Genomic DNA, 12516 nt, shown 5'->3' with positions numbered 1-12516 from the left:
GGGCACCGCGCCAGTGGCTAGCTATATTTAATAGCTACTCCTTCATTGTATGCTAAATAAGGGGTGGGTTATTCACGAATTTTCTAGAAAAGGGATGGGGAGTTCCTCTGGAACTGAGGATTCTTCCCTTTTTAAACTATATAAGGTAAGGTCTGGGCATTGCCATGGCATTCATAAACTGTCAGGGTGCCGGTGGAAGTGTGGTAGCATGTTTAATATATTATAATTAGTGTATAATGAGCAGTGAGGGCACTAGAGGTCACTTTGGTCGCCATCCTTGTTTTAGCTGGTTTGGGCCTGTTTCTTTAGGGCAGTTTTGGCCGTTTTTTTAGGGCATCCTGTTCTGACCGGATCTTGTTTTGCTCAGCGGGTGGTGATCAGTGCTTCGAAAATAAGTCCTGTTGGTCCCCTACCTCAACTGTAACAGTGCACATACTTTTCGGGGGGACAATGGAAATGTTCTTAAATTATAGTGATGGTTGCAAATAGTTTTAAAATTACTGAAAATCATTGAATGGTGCACTTCAAATGAGTGAATTTTATGGCATGTAAATAAATTTTTTTAGAAAACACAGCTAAAAACTTAGGAGACAAGGAAGTATTAAGACTTTGTAATTTGGGAAAACACTTGTGATAAATGACAGTGACTATGTGGTTTTGTGGAATGTATTTCCTTGTACGTAACCGTGACAGAAAAGAGGGCAGGTGCCAGCTGCACGGGGCTTGGGGAAGAGTCATTCATTTAATAAATAATTTTTTTTCTGAGCATTATTCATACACAGGAGGTTCACGGTGAAAACAAAAATTTACAAAAAGCAACCCTGTCTTCACCTGGGAGCTTATAGTGCAGTGAGGAGACAGACACATCCATAGCTCGTGAGGTGACCAGGGAAGGACAGGAAGAGCGGGGAGGCGATCAGGAGAGGCCTCGCTGTGAAAACCACACACCCTGCTGACCCCGAGAAGACACGGCCCACGCTGGGAGGGAGAAGCCAGGACAAAAGCCCGTCGTCGTGGGTTCGTGCCTGGTGGGTGGTGGTGAGGATAGCGGAGGCTGGGCTGCCCCGGGCCTCCAGGGAAAGGAGATAGAGAGGGGAGACGTGGGGGACCCATCGCGTGCAACAGCCTAGGCCACTGCCGGCCGCTGGCTTTGGTGATGAGCGCGGAGCCTTTGGAAGATCCGGCGGGGTCGGGGGGCGCGGGTAGGCTTCCACAGCATCCACATGGCTGCGGCGTCGCCGACAAGGCCCAGGCGGGGGCAAGATGGTACGAAGCGACCGTTTAAGTGATTGTTACAGTCATCCCCGCAAAGATAACAGGAGGCTTGACCCATGTAGAAGTGTGCGAAGCGGTTGGATTCTGTAAGCGTTTGACCCTAACGGGACTAACGAATTGTCTATGGATGTGAGGAAGAGACTGGTCAGAGCTGATCGCGCCTCGGAATGGAGTGGTGGCTGGGATGAGGAAGCCCCGAGTAGAGCAATCCTGGGGGAGGCGGAAACTGGGGCTGACTTTCCAACCGTCCGCGTGCTGCTGAGGCGGCGGCCACCCTGGCGCCTTCCCCCGGCTCGGCCACTCCGCGCGTACCGCCCCAGGATGTGGCGGGCTGGGAGACTCACGCTCCCGACGTGCTCTGCGGCCCGGCCCGCGCACCCGGGGGCGTGGCCTGCGCGCGCGTGCGTCGTAGACGATCGCTGTGGCGGGGCAGGCGAGGCGGTCGCTTCGAGCGCGCTAGTCAGCTCCCTGAAGGGAGTGACGGCGGTTGGGTGCCCGCGGCCACTTTTGCCTTCCCGGGTAAGTGCGGCGGTGGCGGTTGGCGCCGCCGTCTGAGGGGCGGCTTCCTGGGAGACGAGACGGGGAGAGCACCCGGCAGGCCCGCCTGAGGCGTTTGAGGCTCGCGGGCGTCGCTCCTCAGGCGCGGTTGGTCCGAGCCGGGAGGCGTTCCGTTAAGTTCGGTGCCCGCGGGCACCAGCCGGTGGGGGCTTCGTCGGCTTTGCCGGGTAGGAGGGCGGAGTGTGGGGTTGGTACGGACAGGGAGAGCCGGACGGGGCCAACCTGGACCGCGTCAGCCAGTCCCGGGTGACTGGCTCGAAGCAGCCTCCGAGTTGAGAGGGGTCGTCCGGGGCGGCCGGCGGGGCAGCCCCAGCAGCGCCCATTTGCGGAGGGAACGGATCCCGTGCCCGAGCGCCGCCGAGCCCCGCGCGCCCGTGAGACCCACTTTGAATTTTCTCTCCATGTTTGCTGCGGTTGTTGACCCGACCCCCTGTAAGACTCAACATTTTTGTTTGCCCCACGACAGCCAACGTAATGCTGTGGACGTAACAGGGCACGAACGTTTGTAACTGAAAGTTGAAGGGGCTGTGGCGTTGGAGGTGATCGCCCAGCCCTTTGAGTAGGAGTTGTCCTAGAACTCCGCCGACCGCCCAGCCGGTGGAGCCGGCGCTCTGGACGCCACTAGCGCTGGCGTTTCGTGGGCGCAGCACCTCTAGCCGTTCTTCTTCACCATCGCCATTGAGGGCACTGAGGCCGGGCCAGTCTTGAAACCCTGCCCTCTCTGAACTTAAAGCCAGAGATGAAAACCCAGACGACAGTGGCCCGGCGCGGTGGCTCACGCCTGTAATCCCAACACGATGGGAGGAGGTCAGGAGTTCAAAACCAGCCTGGCCAACATGGGGAAACCCTGTCTCTACTAAAAATACAAAAATTAGCCGGGCGTGGTGGCGCCCATCTGTAATCCCAGCTACTCGGGAGGCTGAGGCTGGAGAATCGCTTGAACCAGGAGGCGGAGGTTGCAGTTCGCCGAGATCACGCCATTGCCCTCCAGCCTGGCGGACAGAGCAAGACTCTGTCTCAAAAAAACACACCCAGACGACCTAGAGCAGGTTGCTTGGGGATTGTATTATGGGGCATTCTCCGTGTTTCTGAAGAAAAGCAGCATGTGTGCACCAGCCGTGAAGAACACACTGTGCATCGTGAAGTCTGAAAAATAGTAAAGCAGACCGGGAGGTGGCAAACGTCTTGGGATCCTAACGGTTTGGGAGGCCAAGGCAGGGGGTATCGCTTGAGCCCGGGAGTTCAAGACCAGCCTGCGAAACATAGGGAGACCCTCGTCCCTACAAAAACATTTAAAAATAATTAGCGGGCGTGGTGGTGAGCGTCTGTAGTCCCACCTACTCAAGAGGCTGAGGCGAGAGGATCGCTTGAGCTCAGGAGTTCGAGGATGCAGTGAACTTATGATTGCGCCACTGAATTTTCCAGCCTGTCCACCGGAGCGAGAACCTGTCTCAAAAAAAAAAAAAAAAAGTGAAGCATTTTAAGATAGTGATTGTTTACGTACATCTAAATTTACTCCTTCATGAAGTTTCACTAAAATTACATTAAGGGGATTTAAAAACAAAAACAAACCTCCGACAATAGGAGAATAGGAAAGGAAACGCTGGCAATATCTTAGCAAACCCTATATTAACCACAGAATCTTCAAACTGCACGGAAACTGGCAGCACTGGACAGCTGTGGTACTGGGAATGAAGGTGGTGGTGGTGCAGAAGGTGGGTGTAAGGAGCTTAAAGAAATGATTTAGGTGAAATCTGAGAAGCAATTGGATATCCAGATCCCCTTCCCCATTTCACGCTGTTGGGTGACTGCCTTTCTCCTTGTTAGAAGACTGGATGGAGGCTTATTCTCTTGAGAAAGTAAAACAGAGGATCTTTGAACTGAGAAACCCAGGCATAATTATGGGGCTACATGTATGAAGTTAGGGACACTGAAGCTTGAAGTCCTTCATCTCCCTTATCTCACTCAACTTCCAAAACTTTTACAGTTCCATCAGACTAATGCTCTCCAGGCTGAAATAAGAGAATTCTACACGCTCACACTCACAGATGAGGAAAGGTACATAATACGTTGTTTATGGTGGTTTCTAGGAAGTGAAAAGAACTTGGTGGCTGGGGGAAAGAGTGTGAGGAAACCTCTGTTTACATTGTCTTTTAAAACGTACCATGTACACATGATACCTATTCAAAAATGAAATGCATTCTTCACCTCAGGAAGGCCTATGAAAAAAATATTCTGTAAATTATGAACAAATCCTTTGACTTCTGTTTACATTTTTTAGTGTACCGTGTGCACATGATACCTGTTCAAAAATGAAATGTATTCACCTCAGGAAGTTCTATGAAAAAATTCTGTAAAAAATTATGAACAAACCCTTTGACACAGCAATTCCTTCCCCAGGAATTTATCTTATAAATATACTTACACTTGTGTGAAAATAAGTACAGTGCTATATGGAAGGATAAGTAAGAAGCAGATAATATTGGTTACCTTTGGAGAGGGGATCTGATGGCAAGTCAAAAGTGGAATGAGTGAGACTTTTTCACTACATATTCTTGGTACATTTTGAACTTTAAACCTTGTTACTGTTACCTATTGAATGAATGAATAAGTAAATGTTAATGGGAAAAATGGGTGAGTAATGGAGATCCTAATGTTGATAATATCCTAAACAATACAAGAGCTCTTGACATAGGAAGGAATGCTACGTAACAACCCCAAAATTTCAGTGGCTTACATTTCATGCTCATGGATCTTCAGATCAGCTGTTGTTTAGGTCTTGGTTAGACTAGTCTGGACTCCAGACTTCAGTTTTGGGTTCAAATCTGTTCCATATGTTTTCATTTTGAGACCCAGGCTGAAAATGCAAAACCACCTAGAGCATGTTTTTCTCATGGCTGAGGGTGAAAGTTCAAGAGGGCTTCTGGAAGTTTGCCACGCCTAAGCTCAGAAGTCACACATTGAAATGTCTACCTACATTCCATTACTTAAAACAAGTTACATAGCCAAGTCCAAAGTAAACAGGGTGAAGACTTACATACTCTGCCTTCTGGCAGCACTGTGAAGTTACATGACAAGGTGTGGATGGGTAGGCTTGGGAACTATAATAATGAAGAAAATGGGTTAATGGAAAGATGCTGAAAAATTAGGATAGTTCATTTAGAATGAAGATTCTTACAAAAATGTGTGTTTATACATTTTTACATTATCATTTTTTGCCAAGATACAGCATCCTACTTTGATATGAATTACAGTTTCCATGTCAAAGTATCACCTTTGTTTTATCTTCTATAACATCTACCAACCCTGCACCTGGCCCTCTAACCAATTCTGAGTGCCCATAGAAAAATGTACATGTAAAGACCCCAGATTTTAGGGAAGTAATTCTAAATGTTTATTTTAGCTACTGAATGTGTTCATTCATAGTTTTTGTGTCATATCCATGTCTGCCAACTCACCTTTCACAACAGAATCTTCTTTTCAGGGAGATGTCCTTTGCTTCTCAGATGTAAATGCCCTTTAAGTTTGTTATTCAACAGTGAAAATGAGTCATACAGAGGTAATATTTTCGTATGTTCTGCATCTTCAGGGTTCCTGGTTTTTTGTTTGTTTGTAATTATATGGCTTCAGAGTAATCTTATTTTCAACTTTCACTGTGGGAGGCAGTATAGCATAAGTGGTTAAGAGTGAGGAATCTAGAACAGACTGCCCTGAGTTTAAATCCTAGCTAGCGGCTATATAACCTTGGGCAAGTTACTTAATCTGCTGTGCCTTATCTATAAAATGGGGATAATGACAGTGCTTGCCTCATAGGATTGTTAGAAAGGTGAAATAAGTTAATACATATAAAGCACTTATAATACCCGACACAGTAAGCACTTAAATACTATTATTAATATCACTACTTTTTATTTGGAGGCTATGACTTGAATTATGAGCCTCACAGAGCAAACATGTATGTAGCTGTTCAGTTGTCTTCATAGGCAAGAAAGTAATTTTTGATCCCTTTATTCTTTTGAATTCCAGGTTAAATTAAAAATACCTTTTGGAAATAAATTACTAGATGCCGTTTGTTTGGTACCTAACAAGAGCTTAACATACGGAATAATTCTTACACATGGAGCATCAGGAGATATGAATCTTCCTCATTTGATGTCACTGGCATCCCATCTTGCATCCCATGGGTTTTTCTGCCTGAGATTTACCTGTAAAGGCCTTAATATTGTACATAGAATTAAGGCATATAAATCAGTTTTGGTAAGAAAATTTCTTTATGTTTACTTATAACAGAATTCTGTTTGAAATCCTTAATAAATGTAATATAAATTTTATTAGTAGTCATCTGGTTTAATTAAAAAAATCTTTGAATGAGTATATTCTTATAAAACTCAGCAGTACTTGAAAGCTTTTTAATGGTCAGATTTCCCTGTCGTCAGTTTCCGTGGAGATGAATGCTTACATCATAAATGTTCCTCCATGATATTGCCAAGGAAACTACATATGATTTTTCTCACTGGAATTATGTAACTTTAGCGCATCATTTTGGCATTCTAGAATATTTTATTTACCATACTATGCATGTACAAATACGATACTGTTTTCTGTATATGTTATTTAGAAACCTTGCTTAAAATCCTGGATAACACTAAAGTTTCACTAAATCAAGCTTGTCCAACCCATGGGCCACATATGACCCAGGACAGCTTTGAATGTGGCCCAACACAAGTTTGTAAACTTACTTAAAACATTATGAGATTTTTGTTTACAATTTTTTTTTTTTTTAAGCTTATCAAGTATCATGAGAGTTAGTGTATTTTATGTGTGGCCCAACACAGTTCTTCCACTGTGGCCCAGAGAAACCAAAAGATTGAACACCCCTGATCTAAATGCTTTCAAACTTATTAAGTTTTTTAGAACTTCAGATGTTAACATGATCAAATTTGGTATTAGTTGCAAGCCTTTGCTGGCCTTTTTAAAAAATAATTTATTCTCTAAAAATAGTTTAGTGCTTAAATATTTTAGTAAAGGTAGATTAACTTTTTTCTTATGTATTTGCCTGTATTACCTAACATGTGGTTTAATAGTGAAGGCATGACCAGAAGAGGAGGGACTGCTTACCTCTTTTAAGAAGAATCCCTTAAGATTTTCTGGTTATCTTTGCATAGATTTTCATACATTTCAGTAATGATGAGAAACAATATATCTTGCCTTTCCAGTGGAATATTTTATAGATGAAGAACTGATGATTTTTTAATTTTTCTAGAATTACCTAAAGACATCAGGAGAATACAAACTTGCAGGTGTTTTTCTTGGAGGTAAGTGCAATACTTGTGAATACTTGTTAAGTACCTGTTTTAATATAGGAATAAGTAATGGAGAGTTAAAATTAGTTGATCATAGGAAGCTAATTTAGTGATTTTTTGTTGTTGTTTTGGTAAGTCACCTTTTTAATGTTAAAGTACTTTATATACTTAGAGCAAACTTGAACCTCATGTATATGTATTATAAGCTGAGCTTCTCTCCTTTTATTCATATCCCTGAATCGTCCTCTTGCAAATGATTCCTTTACAATGATTGTCCTTGTCCTTTTAAGTGTTCAGAAAAATAATTGCCTTTTTTTTTTTTTTTTTTTGTAGCATTTGACTTAAGATCAATTTTTAGCCTTTCCTTTTTTTTTTTTTTTTTTTTTTTTTTTGAGACAGAGCCTCCACCTCCGGGATTCAAGTGATTCTCCTGCCTCAGCCTCCCAAGTAGCTGGGACTATAGGTGTGCACCACCGTGCCCGGCTAATTTTTGTGTTTTTAGTAGAGATAAGAGTTTTGCCATGTTGGTCAAGCTGGTCTCAAACTCTTGACCTCAGGCAGTCTGCCTACCTAGGTTTCCCAAAGTGCTACGATTACAGGTGTGAGCCACTGCACCTGGCCTGGTATTGCAACTTGTTAATTGCTGCCGTTTGGAGTTAATTTGTTGGTAAACAGATATGATGAACAGTAAAAGATTCAATTTGCCACACCATCACTGCTACTTTATATGAAAGTTTATATTTCAAACTGAACTTAATTTTAATTGATTTTAGGTCGTTCAATGGGCTCAAGAGCAGCTGCTTCTGTAATGTGTCACATTGAGCCAGATGATGGTGATGATTTTGTTCGGGGTCTCATTTGTATTTCTTACCCACTGCACCATCCAAAGCAGCAGCATAAACTCAGAGATGAAGACCTCTTTCGTTTAAAAGAGCCTGTACTGTTTGTGTCAGGCTCAGCAGATGAAATGTGTGAAAAGGTGAATTATAACTCAATGTTTGTGTGAATGAAAGAGAATGAAAGAAATATCTTGGGAGCAAGATACTTCTGGCAACAGTCTCTTTTAAAAGTTGCCAATTTGACTAATGCTAGTTTTGTGTCCTGGTTACTCCGTTGCTTTTGAGAACCTAAAAATATAAGTATACTGACAAAATTTGTCTCCCTGGAAATAGAGTTGGTAAATATGACCCTTATTTGGAAAATGAAGGCTTAATATATGAATCATCTGATTTGGGGATTACTACACTGTAGATTTTTTAAATCATTTCAATATTCAGGCAGATTGTTTGTTATAAAATTGATTCTTGAGAAAGGGTTGGCAATGTCTACACATTACTAAATATTAGCCCAATATTATGAAACAACGTTGTATTCCCCAGAGCATATAATTTGCTTGGGAAAAAGATTTTTTTGGGAAAAAATTTTTTTATTCCAATTTATTTAACATTTTATTAGTAGATGCATGAGTGCTTCATCTGATATTGCTATAGCTGAGATAAGTGGACTGCCACATTTACAGACATTTTCTCACACATTCTATTGCCTAGAAAGTTGTCTGTGAGAAAGCATTTAGTGAATACTTGGGAATGAATGTCAGTATAGGCGGGGGAGAGAGGACCTTTTATTAAATAATCAACAGAACATTAGTCTAGTATCCTCTTCTTTTTTTCTTTAGAACTTGTTGGAGAAAGTGGCACAGAAAATGCAAGCTCCCCATAAAATCCACTGGATTGAGAAGGCAAATCATTCCATGGCAGTGAAAGGACGGTCGACAAATGATGTTTTCAAAGAAATAAATACACAGATTTTGTTTTGGATCCAAGAAATTACTGAAATGGACAAGAAATGTCATTAGTTAAAAGCCATCTTGAATACACATACAGTTAATTTGATAAAGAAGAGTATGCCTCTCAGCATTGTGAGATATATTTCAGACTAATTTGATGTTCTTTAATGTTCCCTTATTTTTGAAACACGTTTTAAATGTGAAATTAATGTCCTTCACAAAATGTCTTTTGAAAGCACTATTATAGTTGTATAAAGATGATGTAAAAATATTGAAGGTGGTCTACATATAATTTATTTTCATTAGTATAGTTAAGTTTTGAAAAAAATTAAACATTCGAATTTTGTTACAAAGGTGCTTTTGTCTTATTGATATGCAACTGAGAAATTTTGCAGAGCAGTGTTATCTTTAGAAAAGGAAATCAAACCATTATGTTTAGTCAGATTTATAGAATGCACACTTCTCTTCACCTTTTAATAAATCTCAGTGAAGGGATAGGAGTGGACGTATGTTTCAAATATGGGGACCCTGGAGACTTTCTAGAATGAAATAAAGATCTTTAATTCAAGAAGTGTTCACTGAAGGCTTATTACAGTCAAACCTCATTGGGTTTGCAAAGATGAATAAAAACTTGGAGCTTACAACATAGTGTGTGAGGCTGGGCACGGTGGCGTATGCCAGTAATCTGAGCATTTTGGGAGGCTGAGGTGGGCGGATCACTTGAGGCCAGGAATTTGAGACCATCCTGGCCAACATGGCAAAACCCTGTCTCTACTAAAATTACAAAAATTAGCCAAGTGTGGTGGCACACATCTATAATCCCATCTACTCGAAGGATGAGATGAAAGAATTGCTTGAACCCAGGAAGTGGGGGCTGTAGTGAGCCTAGAGCGCAACACTGGACTCCAGCCTGGGCGACAGTGAGACTGTCTCAGAAAAATGACATAGTGTGTAAAATCAATAGACCACTCTGATTAAAGAGAGAAATAATTGTAAATTTGTGGTACTAACGTCTTTGCTATATCTAGGCAGTTGGTGCACTTAATTTTGCCTTGGAAAGTTCAACTATCACCTGATCTCAAGCTTGAATGGTATTGAGTTATATATTAAAAAAACATGGTTTTTGTATTTCCTGTAAAATTCACAAAAGGTGATGAGGCTGATGTTAAATTTAAATAGAAGTTTGTAGTAAGAAATGTTTCTTTATAGTAAATCTTTTGCATATCTTCCCTACTACTCTTAATGTTAGGCCATTAAAATAGCCTCAAGTGGCCTGGGCAGCTTGCAGATTTTTGAGGCCCCTCATTCTTCCTGCCCTGATGGAATCAGTAGATTTAAAATATTATTTTTCTAAATATGACAAAAGAATGAAAACTTAGGTAATAATGTCTAAATCTTTCATATTATAGAATAAGGTGATGTATAACTATAAAATTCCTGTTACTATGTATAATAGATATTTTTGACTAAGTCATTTCCTGAACCTAAATTTTTAAAAATGTTGTATGAGTAAACAATAATTAACATTTGAAATTTTAAAACACTACTAGTATCAAAAGATTATAAACATAAAAAATATGCAAAGCTATCGAAGATAGAATCACTGGTCTATTAACAACTCTAAGTCACTGAGGAACATAAGTATTGTGAACCAGAAGTAAAACTAATGGGACAAGGAAAACACAAAGGACAACTTATTACATAATGTTGGAGTACAACAAAACATTTAAAAGGCTGCTAACCACGCTATACAATTTACAGTATTTGTGTTTGCAAAATTAAACTATAGGCATAATATGATGACCAAAGATACTACATCAAATACAGGCATAATGTAGGTAAATGATCATTTAAAGTTGATTTTCCCCTGAGTTGTCTATAAGAAACTACTGTTCCTTATTAATGTAATAGCTTGACATTTGAGGACTATATAGCTAGCCATATTTGGGGAACATATAACTCCTAGAGAAAGATATGAATGATATATCTACAGCTGAAATGAACAATTAGGAAGAGGTCACATCTGCTCTACTCCATAGATTTACCATGCCTTGCAGGAAAATGTTCAGCCCCTTCAAGTTTGAGATTATAGACAAAGAGCCATTCTGGGCGCCTCTTCTGGTAGGCCCTAATTAATGGCATAGCTGTTGCTGGTAGAGGGTCTTGACTGCACGTTGTCCAGGTTCTTGACATTTTGAATAAAGAATTTGACAAAATGCACAGCAAAGCAAGGAAAGAGTGAAGCAACGAAAGCATAGATTTATTGAAAATGATAGTACACTCCATAGTGGGCCCAAGCAGTGGCTCAAGGGCCCTGGAGAAGGAATCTTCTGGGGTGCAAACACCCCCTAGAAGTTTCCAATTGTCTACTTGGTGTTCACCCCATGTAAATGAAGTGGTGGCCCACAATCAGTCCGATTGGTTGCAGAAAGCAACCAGTTAGAGGCTGAAGTGAAGTTACAAAGTTACACTCCCATGCAAATGTCTGGTTGTAGAAAGCAACCAATTTTGCAACCAACTTTCAATTTTCCATCTGCTCCACAGAAAAGGGGTTTGCAAAGGGAGTAGCCTCTGGTCTTTTTGGTACTTAAGCGTGGAAAGTTGGAATTTTCCTATCAACTTAGTTGTAGGAAGTCAGGGTGAATCGGTCTTAGGTTCCCTGCCTCCAGACCCTATTCTCCTGCCTCATAACCACTCACCTAGACTAATGCTTCCCACCCAGGGGGCACCTTTACCACTTAAGGCAGTGGTCCCCAGCCTTTTTGGCACCAGGGACCCATTTCATGCAAGACAATTTTTCCACCTGACTGGGGTGGGAGTGGTGGGGGTAGGGATGTTTTCTGGATGAAACTGTGCCATCCCAGATCATCAGTCACTAGATTCTCATAAGAAGCGTGCAACCTATAGATTCCCCATGTGCACAGTTTATAATAAGATTCCCTGCTCCTATAAGAATCTAATGTCACAGCTGATGTGACAGGAGGCAGAACTCAGGCAATAATGCTGGCTTGCCTGCTGTTGGTTCATAGTAGGCCACAGACTAGTACTGGTCTGCAGCCCGGGAGTTGGGGACCCCTGTCTTAGGGGATATTTGGCAATGTCTGGAAATATTTTTGATTGTCATGACTAGGGTTGGGGTGCTACCAGCATTCTGTAGGTAGAAGATTGGGATGTTGCTAAGCATCCTACAATACACAGGACTGCAGCCATAACAAAGAAATAATCCTGTCCAAAATGTCAATAGTGCCCACATTGGGAAGCCTCATCTTAAACCTGATTTAGGATTATCTGTAAGTCCTTTCTCTGTCACCATTAATTCTTCCATCTCCCTCCTTGATCCATTTGCTTTTTTAAATTACTATTATTTTAGTGGTTTTTTGTTTTGTTTTGTTTTATTTTGAGACTGGAGTGCAGTGGCACGATTTCCGCCTCCTGGGTTCAAGCGAGTCTCATGCCTTAGCCTCCTGAGTAGCCGGGATTACAGATGTGTGCCACCACACCTGCTAATTTTTGTATTTTTAGTAGAGACAGGTTTTGCTACGTTGGCCAGGCTGGTCTCGAACTCCTAGTGATCCGACTGCCTTGGCCTCCCAA

General features: G+C 41.8%; 1 protein-coding gene across 3 annotated transcripts; it reads left to right on the top strand.

Moving 5' to 3' along the window:
* Nucleotides 1–1661: 1661 nt before the first annotated feature.
* On the top strand, nt 1662–9490 carry TEX30 (testis expressed 30). Of its 3 annotated transcripts, XM_038007873.2 has the most exons (7): nt 1687–1794; nt 3821–3891; nt 5318–5392; nt 5860–6090; nt 7097–7148; nt 7910–8115; nt 8812–9490. In XM_038007873.2, the coding sequence occupies exons 3-7, from the start codon at nt 5378–5380 to the stop codon at nt 8989–8991; spliced, it is 684 nt and encodes a 227-aa protein (XP_037863801.1). In that variant the 5' UTR covers nt 1687–1794; nt 3821–3891; nt 5318–5377; the 3' UTR covers nt 8992–9490. The 3 variants fall into 3 exon arrangements, with proteins under 3 accessions (XP_007959018.2, XP_007959021.2, XP_037863801.1); XM_007960830.3 differs by lacking the exon at nt 3821–3891 and having other exon boundaries at nt 1681–1794; XM_007960827.3 differs by lacking the exons at nt 3821–3891; nt 5318–5392 and having other exon boundaries at nt 1662–1794.
* The last annotated feature ends 3026 nt before the right edge of the window (nt 9491–12516 follow it).

This window comes from Chlorocebus sabaeus, chromosome 3, assembly GCF_047675955.1.
Source record: "Chlorocebus sabaeus isolate Y175 chromosome 3, mChlSab1.0.hap1, whole genome shotgun sequence".
Lineage (NCBI taxonomy): Eukaryota > Metazoa > Chordata > Mammalia > Primates > Cercopithecidae > Chlorocebus > Chlorocebus sabaeus.
This window is presented reverse-complemented; position numbering and strand designations above follow the sequence as displayed.

What these genes read in the sequence shown, in the direction of transcription:
- TEX30 (XM_007960830.3), top strand. An exon ending in AGGCATATAAATCAGTTTTG is followed by an intron (nt 6,091 to 7,096) that starts GTAAGAAAATTT and finishes TAATTTTTCTAG; the next exon opens with AATTACCTAAAGACATCAGG. An exon ending in CAGATGAAATGTGTGAAAAG is followed by an intron (nt 8,116 to 8,811) that starts GTGAATTATAAC and finishes TTTTTTCTTTAG; the next exon opens with AACTTGTTGGAGAAAGTGGC.